Source organism: Hetaerina americana, unplaced genomic scaffold (assembly GCF_022747635.1).
Source record: "Hetaerina americana unplaced genomic scaffold, ioHetAmer1.1.p SCAF_24, whole genome shotgun sequence".
Taxonomy (NCBI): Eukaryota; Metazoa; Arthropoda; class Insecta; order Odonata; family Calopterygidae; genus Hetaerina; species Hetaerina americana.
In genome coordinates this window covers 2,996,768-3,021,158 of record NW_027286808.1, presented here as the reverse complement: position 1 = coordinate 3,021,158, position 24,391 = coordinate 2,996,768, and the positions used below count along the sequence as shown (strand labels likewise).

The 24,391-nt window shown below is 34.9% G+C and overlaps 1 protein-coding gene across 1 annotated transcript; it reads right to left on the bottom strand.

Moving 5' to 3' along the window:
• Positions 1-3,864: 3,864 nt before the first annotated feature.
• Gp93 (heat shock protein 90 Gp93) lies at positions 3,865-22,919 on the bottom strand. The gene is made up of 17 exons (XM_071586649.1): positions 22,744-22,919; positions 22,550-22,624; positions 22,317-22,477; positions 22,104-22,220; positions 21,685-21,883; positions 21,292-21,421; positions 17,027-17,138; positions 16,755-16,930; positions 16,412-16,601; positions 16,145-16,288; positions 15,722-15,816; positions 14,601-14,769; positions 13,013-13,246; positions 10,347-10,483; positions 8,193-8,326; positions 4,426-4,526; positions 3,865-4,297 (listed from the first exon to the last, which is right to left on the bottom strand). The coding sequence occupies exons 1-17, from the start codon at positions 22,796-22,798 to the stop codon at positions 4,187-4,189; spliced, it is 2,340 nt and encodes a 779-aa protein (XP_071442750.1). The 5' UTR covers positions 22,799-22,919; the 3' UTR covers positions 3,865-4,186.
• Positions 22,920-24,391: the final 1,472 nt, after the last annotated feature.

The window sequence follows — 24,391 nt, the reverse complement described above, 5'->3', positions numbered from 1 at the left end:
CTCAAGAAATGGCTCCAAATTTGTTTCCCCTGGTAGAGAAGTAACACTGGGTGTTCCCCAGGTTTCTGTACTTGGTCCTATTTTATTTTTAATCTATATCAATGATCTCCCAGACAATCTTAAGTTCTTTAAGGGGATAGACCCAATACTGTATGCTGATGATACAAATATCATTGTATCAGCCTCCTCAGTAGACAGCTTGACAGAAAGAGCAGCCGAAGTAGCTCAGATTTTCAATGAATGGTGTCTTCATAACTTTCTAAAACCCAATATAAATAAGTCCAGCCTGATTTATTTTACCAATAAAAAGAAAGTTTCATCTGCAATCTCAGTAGATGTAGAAGGTGTGAGCATTCCCCAAAATTCCAGTACCCAATTCCTGGGAGTAATCCTGCAGAAAAACATGTCTTGGGAGGAACATATTTTCAAATTACGCAGCAAGTTAAGCTCCCTATGCTTCCTTATTAGAAATATTAGGTATTCTGTAAATTTAGAGGTCCTTCTATCCATTTACTATGATGAATTTTATTCTCGTGTTACTTTCAGTATCCTCTTCTGGGGTTCCTCTCCCCATGTGGGCATTATCTTCAAAATCCAAAAGAGGATTATACGTATTATGAGCAATGCTCCTTGCGATGCCCCATGTAAACCTCTCTTCAAAAGACTTGGTTTATTACCAGTACCTTGCATATATATATTTAATGTCATCTTACATGCAAAGGGTAATATTTCCCATTACAAGTCCAACCACAATTACCATAGTCACTACACAAGGACCTGCACCAACCATTTGTCAGGACACACAATACCGCCCATGGGCCCAAAGCAATGGGCTTAAGGTTATTCAATAAACTTCCCCATAAAATCAAATATGAAACAACAGTACCTGTTTTCAAGAAAAAGCTGTTTAACTTTTTAAAAAATAATATGTTCTATTCTGTAAATGAATACCTTGAATTGTCGCAATGCGTCAATTCCGGCTTAAACAATTGATATGTAATTATACTAGTGTATTGGTATGTATATATATATATACCTGTATATATATATATGTATATATATATTGTATCTCTTCTATTGTGGAAATTATATTTGACGTGTCCTATATTTGTGTATGTATGAATATGCAACAAATCTCCGGACAAATAAATGTATTATTATTATTATTCTTTGTTAATGCCATCTATGAATTTTTCCATTGCCATCTTATATATGGATTGAAACTATCGATTATGTAATAGCAAAGAAATTCCTACGTCAAGTTAATACTTCTACAAGGGAAAGATACAAACCACCGTACAGTGATAACTGTACTATGACAGTTAACAGTCTATATATTTATGTTATCTTATGTGCCATAAAAGAAAATTTTATAACTCTACAGACAAGATCCAATGCACATAAATACAGAACAGATACAAGATAAATATTTCACATTCGAGTAGGATTTCTATACATGATGATTATGCATTTTTAGAGCAAATTTAGTTTGGTCATTATGAGCTCAGCAGTAGTTATTTACCAACTTTCTAGGAATGGTAAATGCTACGATCATTTATTTTTACCTTGCTAATTTGCAGTTTAGAAAACTGCAACATTTCTTTCTCTTTTACTATTAAAATATAACCCTTCATGCATAGGTGTTTTTTGTAAATTATTGGCCGTATTTTTTCCTTTTTTGAGACTGCCAGCAGGTCATTTACTGGAATTGTGTTAAAACATGAGGGGTTTCAGTTCAAGGCATTATCATCATAAGTTGCACTAAAGGTACACATTTTTCGTTGAACAATTGATGCTTTTGAGGTACTCACATTTTGAGCTGCTCAAGTGTTTTTCAAGATTGCATTCCGAACTTTTGCCAGCCTCAGTGTGGTTATGTCCTGGGCCGCCAACCCATAGGACATGGATTCAAATCCCACCCAAGTGGGTTTTCCTCCATCTGGGGGCTAGGTGTTTGTATTGTTAATTTAATATCATGGGAAGCAGCTTATGAGTAAGTGGCATTACCCACACTTGATAAGAGCAGATGGTGAGTTCAAACATTCCACCAGTACCTTTTGGTTAAAGTGTGGCCTTGTCATAATTGTAGTTGTTCATCACAGAACTACCCTTTATTACTATCAGTATTTCATAATATTGGTTCACCAGCAATTGAATGAAGCATTTGAATTAAGAAGGAAGTTTCATTTGCTAAACATTTTCTTCTGATCAAGGCAAGATTTAGGTATTTCTAAGAACCCCTACTTTTCCCTTTGACAAATTAACATTTAAGCAGGAAAGATTCTTGTAGTTCAGGATTGCATTGTAACAATATTTTTCTATATTCCTTAAGGGTGACTGTGAAGGAAGAAGACTCATGGTACATCTGAACTCTTTGAATAAATGAAGTTATAATAACTTGTGAGCAGTGTACTTAAAACCACCAGGGAAATTTCAAATTGCCCATAGCTCAAATTAGCATAATAGGTTATATGCAACAGCTTAATTTATCATCTCTGCTTCACAAAAACAGGAAGTTTTCAAATATATACAGGATAATGATTTCCAAAATTGACTGACCTGATCTCACGAGTTAAATATTTTCAAAGAACATTGTTTTTATGTTCCGGCACAATTTATCTTAGGTTATGATTAGGATCACTGATAAACTGCCATTCTTTAAGATGTAGGATAAAATAGGCTAAAATGAATGCAAAAAATGTAACCTACATTTTGACATTGAACTTGAAATGTAAACACTTGGCTTTTCCACATGGAAAATTTTGTTATTTACTACCTAGGTTTTGTTATGGTTTAACATCATCCGGTAAAAATACAAGTCAAACACAGAATATATAGCTCTGGACTGAGGGGAAGAGGGAGCATGTTCTATCCCCATTCCAAAGGAACTGCTGGAGATGCCGCAACAGTAACTTTTAACAGAGTCATTCACTAATGTGCATTTCAATGCAACAATTTCAGAGTGTAAAAATCATTCGCCTTGACCAGGATTCGAACCCGGATCCCTCTGTCCCACAGGTATCAGGCATCCCTCAGGCACCTGAAAGATGGTGGCCACAGCAGTGATTTCATCCCCGAAATCCTGCACTTTGAGAAGAAAGGTCATAGCCTCAGTGCGCTGGAGCAATTAGATATACTTCAGCACATGGATTACGGAGATGTTTTGACCAACGAATTTCTTTACCCTTAACGATCCCCATTATTGTCTTTTCCTTGCCCATCTGCCAACCAAACCGACACCAAGCAAAACTTTTTCAACCATGAAGTAGCCCCTCCCAGCCAGCTACTTAATCACTTAATTACCCAGTGCCGTTCGCATTACCCATTCCTCAGCCAACTAACCGATGCCAAGCAAAACTTTTTTCAACATTGTATTAATTCCTTCTCCCAGCCTGCTAATTTATCAACATTACCAATCATCCTCCTCCCGAGGAAAAATGATCTGAAACTGTGACGCCCCTCCTTTTTCCTTCCATCCAGAGCTGTATAAACTGTGTTTGACTTTTATTTTTACCTGATGGTGTTATTCCAGAATGAAACCTAGGTAGTAAATAAAAAATTCTATGTGGAAAAGCCAAGTGGTTTAATTTCAAGTTCAGAGTTCAAGTTTTTCCTGACACTCCAAAGCAACAGGAGTGTTCCATGGTCTGCCAAGGTTGAGAGAGACAGCTGTAGATTACCTGAGATGATGGACTTTAAACATGATCAATTCGCTGAATTACATGGGAAAAATGATCTGAAACTGAGACAACGTGCATTTATAAATACAATATTTTTAACTATGAGCAAGAAGAGGCAAACAACAGGTTAAAAACATCTCATTAAGAGCTCGTAAACAGTAACTTCAAGTAAAATGAAAAACTCTTGTAATAGAAAATTACTTTAATGTAATCAACCATGTGGCATACCATTCATATGCAACACTAACACCTCTCTGAGGTAATATTCACTGACCATTCGTTCATCAACTTTCACTGGCATTCAAATTACCTATCTCTCAGTACAAAATGAATAGAAAAATGACTTCATGTAATTTGGTAAATGGTGAACTCCTGCTAGCAGGTGAAAAAAGAATAACAGCTGTGAAAAGCAGAAGTCCATAAATATGATGTATATTACACAACAGGAGACAAACACATTCACACATTAGACAATTTCACACCAATTATTTCATGAAAAAGGCAATTTAGAGCTCGTCATGGTCCTCTGAAACCTCATCTTCATCCTTATCATCTGCCTCAATGTCTTGCTCACTGTTTTTTGCTTCTTCTAGTTCCTCTGGCTCTTCTTCATCAGGCTGGGAAATGAGTGCTTCAATTAGTTACCAACACAAACAGCAATTCCCTTACTTAGCAATTGAAACATTACTCATAAATAATAACTGTTAAAAGAGTTATACCATGAGATCAACAAATTGACACTCACCTCTTCATCTAAAGGTATCCCTAAAGTTGATCTCATCATCTGCTCTACACTTTGTGCAAAGGTGGCCGTGTCTTTAAGCATGTAGCCAGATCGTAAAGTAGCTACAAAGAAAATTTATAAAATAATTAGTAAAAAAATACTATGACACAGTGAAACAACACAAAGTAACTTATTACATGACACTAGGTTCAGTATGAATACAACTTGCATAGAAATCTATGTTGCAAACAAGGCAAAGTATCACAGTGGACAGGGTGGCAAGAAGTTTGCATAAAATAGATTTTTACACTGAAAAATGTTGCAGCTAATTACTTATTTTAACAATTCATTATTCTTAAACTATCATCCCATATGAAAACCTAGTATTTCACTTGGATAATTTAGTTTTGATATTCATTGGTATTCACTTGCACAAGCAACCATGCCATCTCCAACACTGTGACTGATGGGAAAATCAAGAAGTATGCAGTTATTCAAAGGATACGGGGGAAGAATAGCGTACCACAGAGAGAGAGAGGGAGTTTGAATCTTTATATCTTTCATGGTTTCCAACATGCATAGACCATAATGAGAGCGCAATTATTGTCTTCCTAGCCAAGAAATATTTATTTTTCAAAAGGTGAAAGATGAGCTTCCTAGAAAAGAACTGGTTGATTATGCTCAGTAAAGCACAGAGTGAGTGACTGAAAATAGCCATTAAATATTGTTTTATAATAGGAAACCAAATGTTGTATGAATTTGGTTATTCGAGCGGTAAAACTTAGGGAGCAATTATTTATTTTCATCAATGTGGTTACCATGGTTATGTAGCTTGAATCTAATTGAAAAACAAAACATTGCGGACACATTCAGATGTCTATGAATTGAATGACTGCTTTGTGGAAACAAAGAACTGGAGAACATTGGGATATACTTCTCAGCTTTTGTTTTAAATGTAATCAGCCAGCTGCAACTCGCAGAAAATTGCTGGAAGCTTAATGCAAAAGGACATGAAATTTTCAAAATAGATTTACAAATGAAAGTTTTTACATTAAAATGAAGCATCTAAGAAATAAACAAGTTAGAGGCTGAAAAATAAAAACTACTATCACATGATATTAATGCAGTTTTTCATCTATCATTTAAGTCTATTGTACAGTGATATGATTCTTGGTTGAACCCCACTTTCACAATTTCGTGAGGAACAAAAGAATAGGAGTAAATAATCAGAATATGCATACTAAGGGAAAGTAGGAAATGGAAGGAAAACCGTACATATGTGTCCCATAGTTTTATGGATTTCATGTAACTACAACTTACTTTTGAATGCTGACCATTAAGAACACTAACATTAAAAGTCTCTGGATCTCTCTCATTGTCAATAAGACCATGCTTTTTGCAAAGAATCTGTTGATAATCACCTTGAAAGGCATTACTTTTACCTGCATCTAGTATCTACAGGTGGTTAGCACAAATGGCTGACATAAATTTCAATCTAATATTCATTTCAGAACAACTGATTTGGCTTGGCACTAATCTAATAAAATAAATTTGGATTTTGATCACCCAACCTTTTCATTAAGGGTAAGAATATCTTCTTCAAAATTACTTTGACATCACTTCTGGCCTTCATAATGCTGCATAGATTGCAGGCTACGCCTTATGAGCTTAAACCATCATGGATATTTGGATTACTAGTCTAGGGTCTAGTGAGAGAGCACATTAAAAAATGCACCTTCCACAACAGTTTAAAATGCCTACCATTAACAAAATTATATTACGCAGTAAACTCTCGATTATCCATGGCAGATTATCAGTGCTATTCTCTTCCTAGCACTCCAAAATTTTAATAAAATTACAATGATTAAGATAATTATAGGCTTTAAAATTTCGATATACTTTGTTAAAATACGAATTTAAAATACCTGGACTTAATTAAAATTTGCAGCGGCACAAAATAAAATGAAAATCAAAAGCGCATATTTAATGTTTTGATTTAAACATTTTTGTACAATCCTTACTTTCCCATTATTGTGTGCCCTTTGCATTCATTAGCCCAGAGAATTCCATATTCCCCAATAAGCTGAAGAAATAAATAGTTTTACCATGCAACATATAATTTATTAACTCTCTACACTGCATCATTTTAATTAGTATCATATAATGACTTTGAATCCATACCAGCAATCCTTAGTCAATATTCGTTCTTCGCCAGTCATTTGTTATTCCCTGGCTGTGATTGGTTCAGCTTTCTGAGAAAATATGTTCGGGCATTCACTTGATAATAGTTCTGTGTTCTTGTAAAATTATAATTCCACCCTAATAAACATAGCTGAAAAACAAGAAAAAGGCACTTTCCATTGCTAAAAAAAAATCGCTTGTAACCACAAGGAATGCAAAAAGTCTCTGTATAATCTGCTCATATCACTACTATATTTTTCTGATATTTTGGTAATCCGAGTTTTTTGATTAACCATGCTTTGTCATGCAACCATTAGCATGATTTCAATTAGCCGTGCTTCATCATGCATCCTTTAGAATGGATAATCGAGAGTTTACAGTATACATACCGTGTCTGCTTCAAGAGAGTAACTTTTTCTATACCTACATGCTTACATTCACCTCATGATTTTGTAAAAATTATTATACAACATTTTGAAGCAGTGCATCAAGCCATTTGATGCTTTTTAGTTCACGACATGTCTTGCATATTGAGCCATTTCCCTTAGCAGAACTCCACTAATAAGTATGCTAACAAGTTTGGAAGAAAAATTCAGTCCTTAATATATTCTTAACTTCATCATTCTTAAGGTTGGAAATATTTCCATTCATTAACCAATGGACAGTATTCCACAGCACACAAAATGGGTCCTTGAGTTCCTTATCCAGGGAAACTACTTGGACAAGAGCTCTCTGCAAAATGCTATTTTACAATATTAAAAATTCTATCTCGCATTTGTTTGCCAATTTGAGGTACATTTTCTTACTATTATTGTAAATAAGCATTCTATGCTTATTATATTTGCAAAACAAAAAGCATATTAAAAAAAGAAAAATTAATGGAACTTTTAAGACAAAAGAAAAAACAGAATTCTTCAAATTACAAGCATGAATGCTTGCAGGACTCTAATTTTTTGCCTTTAAGACAAAGCAATGATGACAAGTGCCCGATTGACCTTCAATCAAATATATATTTACCATCTTCACTATATTTCTCCCACTTATTTACAGTGATCAACTGGAAGACCGGAAATGTGAAAACTGCCTAACAGATACATTTTTGTAATCAATCCACTAAATAGCAAACGGCTTTGAAGATGGACAAATATTATCACAAGTAACAATGATTTCAGTTAAAATTACAGATTATGCTAGTCATCGCAGCATTTTTAAGGAGAAACCCTTATGACGAGAAGCACTATAGAATTAGGTCACAGAAAAGAGATATGAAAGAATATAAGTCCATGAGTGCAAAGATGTACAATACTTTTACAAATGTGCATGAGAGTATAGACGTACAAAATTTGCACATGCACTCAAGAGGAACTAAAGGACATTTTCGGCCATTTTACAGATGAGCAATTTCAATCTTTCAGCAGACACTACCATGGGTGTAGCCACCCTGTTATTCAACACTTTTCACTTCCACTCTGGTGACTTTTACCAGTGAAAAAATGGAGTATGACCTTTAAAAAATTGTTGCATTCAACAGATAGTTGGCGATATTGAATTGACTCTTTAGTCTGCAGGAAATGACCATTACAGTAAAATGTAAGGCTACTATTTACCAGTTTGGAACATCATGGTTGCTATGTCCTTTGCAGACTGGTCTGATGGATCCATCTCAACCCTCCGCAACAGCTCCTTAATTAGTGGGTGCCTGGGATTGATCTCTAAAGTCTTTTTTTGACTAAGATAATAGCTAAAAAGAAAAAAGACAACTATTGTGTACTCCCCAATCATCAGCAGAGTGAATAATAATAATACTTGATTCATTTGGAAAAATGATTCAACCATATTAAATGTCGTCAATATTAATATTATTTAATACATACACAGAGTTCTTAAATGTGATGAAGATGGTTACAAAAGAATTCATCCAATGAGTTAAGTGGGTGAACAAGTAACCAGGTATATACCCTATTCTAGAAACTCTGGATACTGTCTGATTACAACTGAGAAGGCAGATAGTTAGAGTCTTATGTTCAATTAAGAAACGTGTTGTAAGTTGATGACAATCTACAATAAGTAGTATTTAGATTTGATTAGCCTCTTGTGGAGTAGTTATGGATGTTAGATCTTAATTGGTAAGTTTCTAGATTAACTTTCATATGAATCAGAGCCTTAAAGATATATAAACTAAATACAGTCATGACTCCATACTTAATAAAAAATGGTTTGCATGATTCAAGCGGTGGTATATTAGCAAGAAAGCAAATAGCTCTTTTGTAGCAGAAAAATTTGGTTAACATGTGGGGAATGATCCCATAACTCAATGCTATGGGGTCATTCCCCACAGCAAAATTTCAGTAATGCATTGCAGCATAGCTTTTGTTATGCAGGCTTCCACACAACAAACCAAATAATGTTTTAGGCTGAAAAATGTTGTAGTTTATAGACCATAATATAAGGGAAAACTTAAAAATGTACACATAACGCTCGAAATTTAGTCAATTAATGATGTTTAACTCATTCTGTAGTGGACTAACAATTCAGAAATTAGCTCCATGCCAGTTCTGGAATTTTCCAGGGTGCTTAACATTTATTTTCTTTAAGCAATTTCAATTCTATGAAACATCAGGGTAGAAGATCACCATTTAACCATAAATTTAAGTCTTAAAATAAAATGGGAGGATATTTATATTTGACTTAAAATTAAAAAATATTTTACAGTGAAAATTTGAACATTTTTTTAACACCATCTACAGAGCTATATCAAATCACGAGCAAAAATTTAAAATTCTGTGAACATAACTCTGCTTTATTTACTAGATTAAACCAGAAGCAGAACCGGTTTGGAATGTGAAAAAAGTGCCTTCCTGCATGCACAAAAATGATCAATTCTCTCTGCATGCAGTATGTTAAACATTCCACCTTCCTAATGAGATGTTCAACTTATTCATCTATGTCCCAGGATTGCCAGACTTTAGTCAACAAAATATGACAGTGAAGTATAAAAAAAACATCATTGTTCTAGTCTAGTCATAATCAAGTAGTTTCGTAGTAGAAAGTGGCAGAGTTCAAATATGTTGAGTGCCTAAGGATAGGGTTGACAGGTACAGAGCATTGATAGGTGACAAAGAGTAACAATTACTGCTCCCATGCTTGCAGTCACAATAAAAAATAAGACATTTCTACAGTTCATGGAAGTGGAAAAAAAGGAAAAAAGTGACATTTAAGTAACAACATAACTTTAGTGCATTTGTCCACTGAAAATATATTGATAAAAATGCATTTACTGCTCTATGAATCTTCTAATGGAGAAGGTAAGGTTTAGCTTTTATGTGCACCTCAATAACCGAGTCTTAATGAAAAAATTCACATGTAGTGCATGTTTGCAACCAATCCTGATTTCTCATAATGAATTTTAAATATTCCCTTTAATTGTTTTTGGGTAATGCTCCCACAATTCACTCTTCTCATATGATTGCTTGGTGATTCAACTCCCATCCATTATTTCATAAAGACTAAATCAGCACACTTTTTACTAGCATTTTATCAGGGTGTTCAATCTCTAACCCTGCATCAAAATCCTTTCCTCCTCCTTCCAATGAGTTATCACATATTGTCAATTAGGGGGAAACTTAAAAAATCTATGCATAAATCGTGAACCTTTAACATATATCACTACAATTATAGAGAGTTAACTCTTGTCAACTTTTTAAAAAGTCAGTCAGGAAAGGTCATAGAAAAAGGGTCTTTTACAGTAAAAATCTAATCACCTTCTTTGTGGGTCGTCTGCCTTTTGGTGAGCGTTGGAAATCGCAAGCCTTTCCATATTGCCAGTCCAACCAAACATGCTGGCTACTAAGGCACATGGAGAATTGGAAAGTCGTTCAGATACGGTAGCCTTGAGTATCTGTTTCAGAGAAAATAAGCAATGAAAATTTAGAAACAAATTCATCATGTTAAACAATTTACAGTACATTTTAACACATACTTTAAACTAGTGATGGATCACTTCAGACCTCCAGTCAACAATAGCACTGGTTCTTGAGATTAGGAACCAAAAAACAGTTTCAGAAACAATACATACTGCTCTGGTGGTTTTAACCACAGAGTATTAAATATTCCATGAAATGTTTATGTATCAAAGTATTAATACTGTTGCCCTTACACCATAAAAATATATACATATACAAATAATGATACGTGGTTAACAAAAGCAGCCTCCAAATACTTTTTATTGCCTCAACCAAATAAATGAAGCATCTAGATGATAAATCTGAAACCATTTGAGCTTATCCTGATCTTTCTTATTTGTACAATTGCTTAGTTACACCACACCTTTCTCTCATAGCCTGATTTTTACACCATAGTACTCCAGGACATGGCAAGAGGACCAACGCTGGCTCTGCCCTCACCCTCCTGACTGGCCAACTATCTGCCATTGTTTTACATATACATTTCATATTTCCTTTTCATAAGGTTTTAATTGTAATCCCTATTGAAAATTTTCCCAGAAATAGCTTGCTCACGATTAGTCAGAGCATACAACATCACATTCTTAGTTTCAGTTTTATCTCTCTCCTCTTTTTAAAGTAGCTGGTTAGGTGAGCCTCTGCCCCCAAGGCACTTAACGCTTAAGGACAAAAAGGGAAGTATCTTGTTTCATAGTTCACCATTCAAGCCAATTGGCACTAGCTCTTTAATACCCTTTTATCAATAGTTGCAATAGCAGATAAGGGCAGAAGAGCCTTCAATGGATAATTTACCAGTTACACATCTAAGTCCACTGGCTAGCCTAATGCATTAACATGACAATTTGGTTTTGTATTGGATATCAATAGAAATGATTTGGCTACATTTAAATGCAAAAAACTAAGTGCTTGTCAGAGGTCATTGTAAGTTGGTTGCTGAAGTATTAATACTGCCCATGCAACAGTTACATACAGTGGCTTCTTACAATAAGAAATTTTAAGTAAAAGCCATATTGTACATTTTAATGGATGAAGGTTTTATCCCTGATAATAGTGAACCACTTCTTATTACTGTCTACGCATTAAAATAAGAATTTGTCAGATTTCACAATCTAAAAGACATTTCAGATTATTACATTGATTAATTCTCAAATATTATATAGTTTATTTCTCAAATAAGTATTTGTATACCTAATACCTTTCAAGTAATTTCCCACGCATCTCAAAAATTGCAGGAATTAAAACTTGTGCAGTTACTTGCCTTCACATGACAACAGTACTATAAAATGACGGGAAATGATACAAGGAAACTATTTCATGTCGCCTTAGAAACATTAAATCACACATTGTACATAATTTTTGTAATTGCATGAAAGTTCTCATATACCAAACGTTTAACACCTGATACAGTGGTAATATCTTTGAAATTGATACAAGCATTTGCTTGCCATTGCAAGTCTTCAAGTATTGAGAGCTCAATAGTTATCCTCTCACTGGAACTATAGGAACCAAGATCCAATGCTAAGTACCGCAAAAAATGCGACTGATTCATCACTTCTTGGTATTCAAAATATGGCTACAGTAAACTATTGATTATCCATGCTAATGAATGAATGTAGAATCACTAATAATTGAGAAGCACATAATTGATATAAACTGAATACATGGTTTCGGTAAAAATGGATATATATGGAAACTCTTGCGATTAATTTTCATTTATTTAGAAATGGGAAAGTACAAATTATTAGTTTTCACACATTTTTATAAAGGTGGCATTATAGTTTTCCACAGCAGAACTATCATGAAGCGAATGGCAAAACCTTCCACATAAAGCTAAACCAATCACATACTCAGTAAAAACAAATGACTGATGAGAAATGAATATTTACTAAGGATATCAGATATAGATTCATATTTTTCATATCATGCTGATTGAAATAAAGCTGAGTAAATAGTTAATGACTTAATTGTTGCACAGTAAAGCCACACATTTGCTTGCTGTAAAAAGAATAAGGATAATACGGAATTCTCAGGACTAATAAATGTGAGCGAAATGACAATGGGCAATTATGGATAGTACAAAAATGTCTAAATTAAAATATAATATATGACCGACTGTTTATTCTGTGAAATGAAAAACTTTTAAGGAAGCCCAGGTATTTCTAACTAACATCTTTCAGAGTATATTAAAGTTTCAAGGCATTTAATTATCTTTATAACAGTAATTTTAATAAAATTTTGAAGTGCCAGGAAGACAATAGCACGGATAATCCACAAACCAGATAATCAAGAGTTTAGTGTATTGTAAAATTAATGAATGGAAAGCCATTATAATTCATCAGGTATTTTTCAATTCCATAACAAGTGGCACAAAGGTAGTCATGCAATTCAAATATCAATACTCATGGAAATAGGTAAATAAAAAATTTTCATTTATGTAAATAAAAAACTTGCATAAAACAACAAACCTGATCTTTAAGGGCATCATCTGCCAGCCACTTTGTTAAAGGCTCATACTGAGTCTTCAAGGCCTCAGTCTTTGATGTATCTCCTAGAGACAGACCTTCCTTGGCTACATTTTGGAATTTCTTGCCATCAAACTCAGGAATGGCTGAAATGCAGTACTCGTCAACAGCCTCCACTAAGTACAGAACCTCATATCCCTTCTTGAGCAGCCTTTCAACAAATGGAGATTGTGCAACCTGAGATAATGAAGATAAATATGCTGTTTCACAAACCAAGTAAGAAGGACACTAAATTGAGTTATGCTCTCAAAATAGTTATGTCACAGTTTCAAATAAAAAACAACAAAAGTACTTGGCTTGAAACAAATACAAAAAAAACTTATTTACTCATACTTATGAAAGACAGTCAAATCTAATCACTGCTTTACAAACTGCACCTATAAATACTATCTTTTGAATCACAATCTTTTTGAACACCCCATATATTCCAAAAGAATAAGAGTACAGGCTTGATTTAAAATCAGGGTAGAATAAAATGACCATGGGGCAGTATTGGGGAAGCACCTCACAAAATATTTCATGGTGAGAAGGATGCAGTATTGCAAATGCATATATATAAGAGATATATAAAGAGAGACAGAGCATTAATGACTATATCAATGGGTAATTAACACCACCGATCATGGAGATTGTGATGAGTAGCCGGAGGGGTAAGAATTTAGACAATTTAAAACAGAAATTCATAAAAAGTATCTGTGAAGACCTTAAAAAAGGTAAAACATGTGAATGGAGAATACCAAAAAATAAAATTTCCCAAAATAGGCTAATTATATTTCAACACATTATTATTATCAGTCATTTACTGGGTTAGGGTAGGTATTGGATGGATTCATAAGCCCTGACTGACATAAAAGATTCTTAAACCCCATAGTGCTTACATAGGCACTCTTTAGAATATTCCTTAGTCGCACATTTTCCTTATTAGTGGGGCCTTCCCTTCATGACAGTCCCAATGAATGTAAATAGTTATGGTTTCTTCTCTTTCGAACCTTTAATGAAAGACCAATATTAAAATTGTCTTCATATTTAAATAATTCACAGGAAAATATATACCCAAAGATCTAAATGGTTTTAGTGGCATCACTTCCAACTACATGTACAGCATTTTGCTTTGAAATTTGAAGACTCAAAAAATTCAAAACCTCTCATTTTGGTACAATTTCCGGGATCTGTCCTGTCCTACACTGGTTTCAAAAAAAATTTTGAACAAATAAGGATTTCTCTATCATCTTACAAATATATGCCGCAGATTATATTCCAAGATTTAAAAAGTTATTTACATGTATTCAGTAGTTTAGATGCTCTCAAATTACCTGATATCAGACATCTTTGACCATTAGGCTGACTCAATCAAATGCCATTTCAAGTGGTTTCCATGTATTTTGGCACCTTTTGAAACTCAAGATCATTATATTTAACATGAAACCAGTTCTGTAGATAAAGAGGATCATCAAAAACTGATATTTACTTTATGTTGGTTAGAAAAACTATTTTCTTTACGTTCCTCATTCTTTAACAGCATGAGTCATACCTCTTCTCTCTTTGATCCAGCCATATAGTAGATGTGTTCCTGCTTGTCTTTCATCCTTTCAACATATTCTGCCAGTGAAGTGAGACCCTTTTGACTGGAAGAATGGAAGCGTAGTAGTTTTCCAAGCCTGGTTCGATTTGCTGGATCCTCAATCACTCCCAATTTCATACTGAAAGATAATTAAAAGTTCCAGTTTATGTGAGCAAAGAAGTAGCATAAGAATTTAGAAAGATTTATAAATAACAAAAATAATCATAAATGAACGAATTTCATAATGCAAAAATTATTTACCTTGACTAGGATTCAAACCTGGATTCCTGAGCTGAGGTTGAATCCTGATCAAGTAAAATGATTTTTGCATAAGAAATTCTTGCAATAAATGAAAAAGAAACACTTTGTTCCAATCCACCACTTTATTACAGGTACGACTAGTTTCGACGCTACGGCGTCATCCTCGGGTACCTTAGGATGACGCCGTAGCGTCGAAACTAGTCGTACCTGTAATAAAGTGGTGGATTGGAACTAAGTGTTTCTTTTTCATTTATTAAAATGAACTTCCACAAAGTTGAGGCTGAAACTATTGAACTAAGAAATTCTTGCATTTGGTGCAAATAAGCAAATGACACCATTTAAGTCATGGCAACTGTGGCTCCAACTTTGCAGCTTAGAACAAAAAAAGCATATTTCTGTGTGTGATAGGAAAAGTTTATTTCATGTAATATAATGAAAATATCAAGCCCATAGCCATTAATAAAGTGGGAGAATTTCCAAGTTGATTGAAATTCTTAAGTCAACATATGTTTTCATGAAAGCAATAGTTCTTTAAATATGCTGTGAGAAAGAAGAAATGCACGACACTGGTAACATCCACATTATATTTAATCCAAAATCATTTTGAACTATTCATTTGAATTTCCATTATCTGATGCATTAATTTATGAAATGCCAAATAAATAAAAAATAATATTGAAACATGGTTAACCCACAAAAAAACCACATTAAAAAAAATATGAGAACATCAATATGGGAAGCTTTTTGCAAATGATATGGTTTTCATTCCCCCTAATACCATCAAATTACAAGAATTACGAAATATTCAAATAGAAGCTATAAATACTTACTTGGTAGAGTACTCCTTCCAGAACTTTTCATATTCATCTTTCTCCATTTTCTTCAGCATATCAAGTGTTTTTCTCACTAATTTTTTCTTTATCACCTGAGAATACAGAATAAATATGCAGATGAAAAATTTTAATGAAAGCTGCCCAGTAACAGGTGAAAATGTGAGCTGTAAGAGTTTAAGAGTCTACCCCTTTTCAAAGACAGTACCAGACTAATAAGTTGAACATTTTTTGACCAATATTTGTAATACAATTGGGCTTTCAGATCTACTCCTACTAATTTCTCTGCGTAATATATACAAGGCCAAGGTTTTTCAAAATACTGTAGAGGCATGTCTGCCACAAAAAAGGCTGGTATATTGTTTAAGCTTAATACAAATCACTGAAGCACGAATTATAATGTCACTGAGGATGTAGGAGTACCTTTATTAGCTTATGCTGCTGAAGGGTTTCTCGAGAAACATTCAAAGGAAGATCATCTGAGTCAACAACACCTTGCACAAAGTTGAGGTAATTAGGCATCATGTCTTGGAAGTCATCAGTAATAAATACACGACGAACATATAACTGAAAGAATAGGATACACTAATTGAGCACCATAGCACACAACATATGTACACATAAAAAATAACTACATATTGTGAAAACATGTATCTCAAACTGCCTCTACAAATAGTACAATATTCTTACCTTAATGTTGTCAACCTTACTACCATACCGGTTGAAGCTTTCACTTGGCTGAACTTTGGGCACAAACAATACAGATTTGAATGTCACTTCACCCTCAGCAACAAAATGGCTCTTAGCAAGTGGTTCACTGCTATCTTTGGTTAGAGACTTGTAAAATTCGTTGTATTCATCATCAGTTATATCTGCTGGTCTATGATGAAAAATTAAACATTTTGTAATGAAAAAAAAAAACACCAGCCATTACTGACATCTTTATAAGCTAATAGAAATAGACATGGTGATTCACAATCTTAACTGGTCGGGTTCAACTGGTCTATATAAAAAATATGCAAATTTCACTCACTTCCTTGTCCAAATTGGTTTGCTATCATTCAGAACTTCCCAATCCCAAACGGTTTTCTCAACTTTTTTCGTCTTAGGCTTGTCCTCCTTTTCTTCCTCAACCTTGGCATCATCATCTTCATCTTCAGGCTGTTCATCTTTTTCTTCCTCTTCTATGGGCTCTTCAACTTCTTCCGTCTACAGATGTATAATCGTTTTATTATAGCTATGCAATACTTGAAAGACAAATAGCACAACTGCCAAAACAAAATGTTTCATGCAAAGGAGACTAACCTTACTAGCCCATAGATAAATAGGGAAATTGATGAATTGTGAGTACTTCTTTATTAATGTTTTGATAGTGTCTTGTTCCAAAAAGTCCTGAGCTTCCTCCTTCAAATGAAGACTGAAAAACAAATGAAAAAAAATGAGAATTTATTCTACTCAAATACTATTACAGCACACTAATTAATAGCATGAATATTGAAGATGAGTAAAACAGATTTTATGTTTCACATACTAAAAATGCAGGTGCTGGCCCAAATCTTGTGGGCCTTCAATTTTATCATAAACTCCCAGCTGAGATTACGGCCAAAAAAGTGTGGCTGCATTTAAAGTCAATCCACTTAGTTTAGATTGTCTGATATGCGTCTTGTATCCATATATGTATTTTGTTACTTTCCCCTTATATTTAGTGTAACAGTTAACAACTTGATCTCTGGACAAATAAAGTATTATTATTATTCAGTTCAACCAGGATTTAAAATAAATCTACCATTTCGGTAATTTTATATGAATACATATTATTATAGCTATTACAAAACATAGCAAAACAAAGTTAATCCAAATGGAGAACATTGAAGCACCTGGATATCTGTTCCAGGAATAGTTTCTTAAAAGATACTTTCTCAGGTGCTACCGGGTGGAAGTCTTTTCATACTAAGTGTAAATGAAAGAATACTAACTTGGCAGATAGTAGTAGTTTTTATGGGAAGTGACCAACAGCTATGGTCATTTGCACCATTAGGGATGGACGGGAAAGGAAGGGTGGGAAAAACCTGCCATTGGCATTAGCCTATACTCGTCGAAAGGCTCCAAGGTGTCTGCAGTTCAACGTCCCATCCAACATATGCCCTTCTCACGCTAAGTGCTCTTCACGAAGTACCTCCAGCAGGGATCAGGAGACAACTGAAAAATATTTGTCTCCAGGATTTGAACCTAGGTTCTCGTGGTGGGAAGCCTGTAAGTTAGCCACCACACCACCTTGATCCCTAATTGGTAGATTTCAATGGAATTTTTGTTTTTCGCCACTCTGGTCAATTGAAACAATAGATAGTAGTGTATTCCACTATTCATTGTTGTTAGAAGCATTTATCCTTATTTATTCACGTACATGGAGCAACACATTTCAGCAGGAGGAATCTGACACACAGCCTCATCCTTGTGGTGTGTTTTGGGATTTTCCTATAAATTGTAGCAGGCAAAGAGTTATATCAGCATAACAATCCTAATCCAAAATATGCTTGACACCTTCCCTACCCATTCAACAAATTTGTTTGATTCCCTCAGCATCCTACATTTTAATAACTTCTAACATTATTCACCTACTTTGTGGTAATATCCAGGTATATACTACAATATATGAGACACAGAAGCCTTTCTTACTAATTTCAATTTTTTACTAAAATTGTAATCTTAACATAAAACTGCATACCATTAAAACCTTTCAACCACAACATGGAGCCAGGGGACTTAGAGTTATAATTTACTAAGCAATAACTGCATCTGCATCAAATTAATTCTGCTCATTAATTGATTCTTATGTACAATCTCTTGCAAACCACAGCCATTATTGTTGATTTGTTCAGCTTCAGGAAGCTGTGGAATTAACTTGCAGTATGGAAAAGTTACAAGGCTTGCAGAGTGATTAAGTGCCTTCATTTGTAAGGTTACAGTGCCCAGTAAAACTACAATGTAGGGATGGCTATTTATGGAAATGATAGTCAATCATATGCTGTAGTTGTGAGTCAGAAAAGGAATTTCTATACAGGCCACATGTCCATCAAAGACTATGCAAGATGAGGAAGACCATCACACACGGACAATGCTACCACAGTGAAAAAAGTGGACTATCTTATTTGACCCAATTATAACCAACCTTATGGTCAGAGACATTGTAGGTATGGCAGTGTGTGGTAAATTATTCCTGAAGACCTATACTTGCCAAAAGTGTCAGCATGCTGGGTTCCACGACTACTGACTCCTTTTCAGAAGCATAACTGGCGATCAAAGCAACATGGCTTTGAAATTTTGCCACATCTTCTACTGTTCTCATCCCAAGCAACCTTTTCTCATTTCCCGAACTCATAACTATTACAGGGTCACAGATTTAATAACACAAATAATGCCATTCAAGAGGTGGTCTAATCTGCAGAGATCTACAGCGCTGGCCTTCAAGAGGTCAAGAATCATTTGGAGAAATGTACAACTCTGGATGGTGACCATACAGTCAAGTCTTAAGAATAACAAATAAAAGTTTGGTTTTATCTAGACCGCCTTTTTGGTAATTTAAGTATAATATCACCTCATGAAAGTGGGACAAGTATTTTTTTATCATATCTTTGAATAAGCCATAAAGATTTTTTCTTACCCAAGCTAAAATGAACTTGAACTAAAATGATGATCACACCTAGTATTAACTCTCAAACTGCACTAGTTTTGATAGTGGATGAAAAACTAGGATAGGCAGGAAGAATTGACAGATAAGGAAAGAAAATGCAAATTCAGAAGATCTAGAAACAGTTGAAACAGTATTATATATTAATATTATGGTATTAGAAGCAGAATTAGTATTTAGAAATGAAAATAATTAATTTTAGTCTATTGTGTCATGGTTTCCAACAACTGTTAGGTGGGGTAGTCTGTACCCACCAAACTTGACCAGTAAACTACTAATGCTCAAGCTTTACATCATTCATGAGAATGTTCATCATTGCCATTCTAAATGCGACCATTCTTTTGAGCTATAAATCATGGAAAAACATTGACTGAGGAAATGGTACTTTATAACCAAAGTAGAACAGAATTCAATAATATTGATCTGGAGATAAAAAATTCTTGGTTAAAGCTTATGAAAGGAAACACCAATGCACTAGCTACTTTATGTTAGGTAATCATATTCGTAAATATAAAATTACTTGGGGCAGCAATTACTCCCTTCCTAAATGTACCGTGAATTCAAGCGGTAAATTAAGTAGTAGTAGTTTTTAGGGGAGGCGACCGACAGCTAAGGTCATTTGCGCCATAGGGAATGGACAGGTAAGGATGAAGGGTGGAGAGAAACCCGGCGTCGGCATTAGCCTACTCTTTACGAAAGGCGCCAAAGGGTCTGCAGTTTAACGTCCCATCCGACGGACGGCGTACTCACTCAAAGTGCCCTCCACAAAGCACCTCAAGTAGGGCTCGAGACACCTCTGAAAAATATTCAACACCGCCGGGATTTGAACCTGGGCCCTCTGGGTGGGAAGCCAGTACGTTGGCCCCCGCACCATCTCGATCCCGCAGTAAATTAATAGACAGATAACATGGTAATACGATTTTTTACAAAATACAAAAGTATAAGTGCAGTTATTCAAACTTGGGAAATTTCAAAATCCATTACGTGCACTCGAATTATAATTTGAAAAAAGGTTTTACTGAGAGTTATCGCTGACATGGCAGAAAATATGCGAGAATGTGTCAAGCATTCTTCATTCACAATTTTCATACACAAGCACCGAAGAGAAGTATAGACAGACTTCTGGCCTTGCTTTCGGAAAATTCCTCACCACTTCCATGAGTGGTTAGCTATTGGGTATGCTTGGGAGTAATGCAACGCTTAGTTGGAATTTGAAGTTACCATTTTGTGTAATGGTACTAGGAGATCTATTGTGGTGGTGGACAGTTTGGAGGTGAGGGTGGAGACATGGTTCTGGGCATTGATTAATATCTTTAACTATGCAGGCTATGCCAAATTTAAGGGTACTCTAGTAGACCAGAGGGTTTGGTTAACCAAAGCCTCTTTGGTTAACCAAAGGTTAACAGTTCTGACACTGGTAGATACCCTAACAGATCTCCAGCTCAACTTGAGCTGTAGCTATTTGCGGTCCAGAAATTTGCGAGAAACCACAGAAGGTACGAGAAAAGAAACTGCCATATTACTACACTAAATGTGTGGATTTCACTTTCTCTACACTCCAGTACTGGGTAAGGTCTGGATTCTTTTAAGAGGCAACATTCAGGTCAATGACTGTGCCTTAGTTTCATCATAAGTATGACTTTACTACTGCATTGGCTCATACTCAGGTGAACCCCAAAGTGAAAATTAATCTTTGATATACCATCAATTTTTTGCAATTTCTTTTCCTAGTTTTTTTCCACAGAAAATATAATTCATAACTATTCTACAGTATTTAAATGCTACATCATCTGTTTATAAATCTATGCACCCAAAGATGTCTACATATAAGAAACCCTTTTTACTTTTAAATAGTAAATTTATACAAAGAATTAGTAGGTACCTTATTTGAGTTCCTCGTTTAAGAGTATTTCCTCTGGGGTCTTCAACAATACTGAAACTTCCAGCATCAGATTCCCAAATTTGCTGGGTATCGTCATTGTGTTTCGTTGTAACCACCACACGGTCAGCCACTAAAGATTAAACAAAGCGCAAGAACTTTAAAACTGACTGTCAATAGCAAGATGATTTTGTGATAAATAAACATTTTTCAATGGGGAAAAATTAAGGCGTAAATAACGCCTGCAATTACCATGTCAAACGCCTTGAGCATCAAACTTTTGATGGAACATTTACATAAATATATATCTATATATATTATTTACAACGCCACAATTACACAACAAAGTAATAACCATAAGTAAGTATATAAGTTGCGACGAAAGTTAAGTTTTACCTAAAAATGATGAATAGAATCCAACTCCAAACTGGCCAATCATATCATTCATTTCCTGAGCGTTCGAAGCTTCCTGCATTTTACCAAGGAACTCCGCCGTGCCTGATTTGGCTATTGTTCCCAAATTGCTGACCAAATCCTTCCGTGTCATTCCGATACCGGTATCAATAATGTGGAGAATTCGATCTTCCTTATCAGCCTGAAAAACACATTATTACAAGTAAAACATTATTTTGGTTCCAGGTTATAATTACAACATTAATGACCAAAGAAAGGGAACTTGAGACAATCAAGACTTCAAAAGACTATATTTCGGCGCTATGAGCATAGCAAATTCTATTGCCCTCTCTAATAGTAAAAGCCGCATAGTTATTGTGAGTACATGAATTCATGAGAAGTTCTCATTCATTCCTTCCTACCTTTATTTTTATTGACATCTCCTCTGTAGCGTCCAGGACTGATGAATCCGTCAAAGATAGCAGACGAATTTTATCCAATGCATCTGATGCATTGGAGACCAATTCCCTTAAGAATATCTGCAAAAGAATTTTTCAAGTAACGGTATTGGGTTAGCGAAAATGAGACAGCAGGTTCGTACTTTGGCGAATCAACTTTTTTACGTGATAATTTACCTCTTTGTTTCTATATAATGAGTTGATGATGAGCTTCATCATACGATTAACTTCAGCTTGAAATACGAACTTTTCAGCTTTATCCCGCAACTCTTTAATCTGTGCTACATTCAAACCATCCAACTTAATTGCTTCCTCTTCCCTCTTAACCACCTCATCGTCTGTAACATAATCGTCATTCATGAATAGTACATCACGTGTAGAGCATTAGATCGAGAAATAATTCAACTCACCGGTCCTCGATGCTTCTCTGCTGGCTCCAATGTCAATATCCACAGAATCGGCATCATCTTGAGCACACGCAAAACCTATACAAGGAGTAACATCTCAATTCACAACGTACACGTTTTCATAAAAATGACGAAACTGAGTACACATCATTCGTGTGCACAAGCCACCTTTAATCAAGAACACCGCGCATACTTGCCTGATAAAAACAAAATTCCCAAAAGAACAGGAAGAGAACTTTTTAATTTAAACATTTTTAACGCTTCACCTTTGGCATAAAGGAATGTAAGTTTCTACTGAGAATGACAGAACCCACCGGCCTTTCTGGAACGTTTGGAGCAGACACAACAATATAAGTTTGACCAGAGACGACAACCTCCCCCATCCAACAAATATAAACCAATGATTTCTCACCACGCAAGTAGTCACAACCAATAGAATCTCAGAGAGTGTATCCGCTTAGTCTGTCTGGCTCATTGTCATTGGCGTAAGAATTTTACGTAACCAACGGTTAGTTTATCACTCGACCAACAGATGTCTACAGCAGGAACAAGTGGTAAAATTATTTTGAATCAGTTATATCGTGGTAGATTGTGCCAGTTTAATCAGATAATGCGACAACTCTTCGAGAACATACATTTTCATTCTTGTTTTATGAATTTAATATTAATGATATTTTCAGTATTCATTCGTTCCATTTGTATATCACAGTCGGTACGATCATCTAAAGGTAGTTGACCTTTTGAGCATGTAAACCGGGAAAATATTCGTATTCTACGACAAACACTTGGGGTGCAGATGTATGCGGCCATTCTTCGCAATATTCGCTCATTTCACTCAAATGATGTTGCTTTTAATAGAATACAAGTCACTTAGCACCAGCAGTACCCACCAATAAGACTTTTTGAGTCAACTCTACGAAGTATCTTAAGGTCATCAGTTCTTCAAATTAACATGATCAGAAAGACAGAAACTGTGGCCAACTTTTGTTTTTTGCTGAAATTTGGGGAAAATCCGTTGAAATTGCATGGCCTTTCCTGGGAAAACTGCACTGCATAGTATTATAATCCGTACAAAGGTTATTTAACCGGCCTCTTCCTCATCTTCACTTGTCCCAAGGGTAGAAGATGGAACAAGCGTTTACTCACTGCATAGGCTATGTAAGGTTTTCATTAGTGTAAAAGAAATTAAGCAAATATTTCAATAAAATCTGATACATGTCGCAATGTCTCTCCATTCCTGTGTGGGGAATATTACTCTCAGAATTAAGTCTCATTCCCAATTGTTTTAAAAAGTGCGTATTTGCCACTAATTTCTTTTAAATTCTAAACCAAAGTACAAAATCTGATAATTTTTTTCCTTAGTATCAGCCCAATAAGATAGTTTTTTAAATTAATTATTAGTAGAATTTGAAAATGAGCTATTCAAGTCCAATTCATTGAATTGAAATGTTCAAGCTCCCCTCAGTTGTCCTTTAATGGCTTTGTTTGGGAGAGAACTGACCGATTGAACTGACATCTTCTGTTGATAGAAACTCATGCTAATTTCAGGTCTGGTCAAGCTCCACTCAATTATTCTTTAATGGCTTTGGTTTAGTGTGAGTCAACACCAAACTAAGGTGTTTGATCCATTCAAGGGACAGAACAAGAATATTTGTGTACCTATAGTATTTTCATCTCCCTCCCAATCCAAACATCAAAGTTAAATTCCTGGAAAAGGATAGGGTCCCATTGACATGGCAGCTAGAGGAATGGCTTTTAAATTGAAAAGTGTGTGTTCAAATCCCAAGGATGGTAGATTCTTCAGTTAATAATGCTTGTGTTTCTTGTGAAGAGAATTTCAATTTA

Excerpts from the sequence above, each read along its gene's own strand:
- Gp93 (XM_071586649.1), bottom strand. The coding sequence starts at position 22,798 with ATGTTTAAATTAAAAAGTTCTCTTCCTGTTCTTTTGGGAATTTTGTTT. Across the intron at positions 16,289-16,411 it reads GTAAGGTTGACAACATTAAG|TTATATGTTCGTCGTGTATT; the intron begins GTAAGAATATTG and ends CTATTCTTTCAG. Across the intron at positions 4,298-4,425 it reads GGATACCTTTAGATGAAGAG|CCTGATGAAGAAGAGCCAGA; the intron begins GTGAGTGTCAAT and ends CTCATTTCCCAG.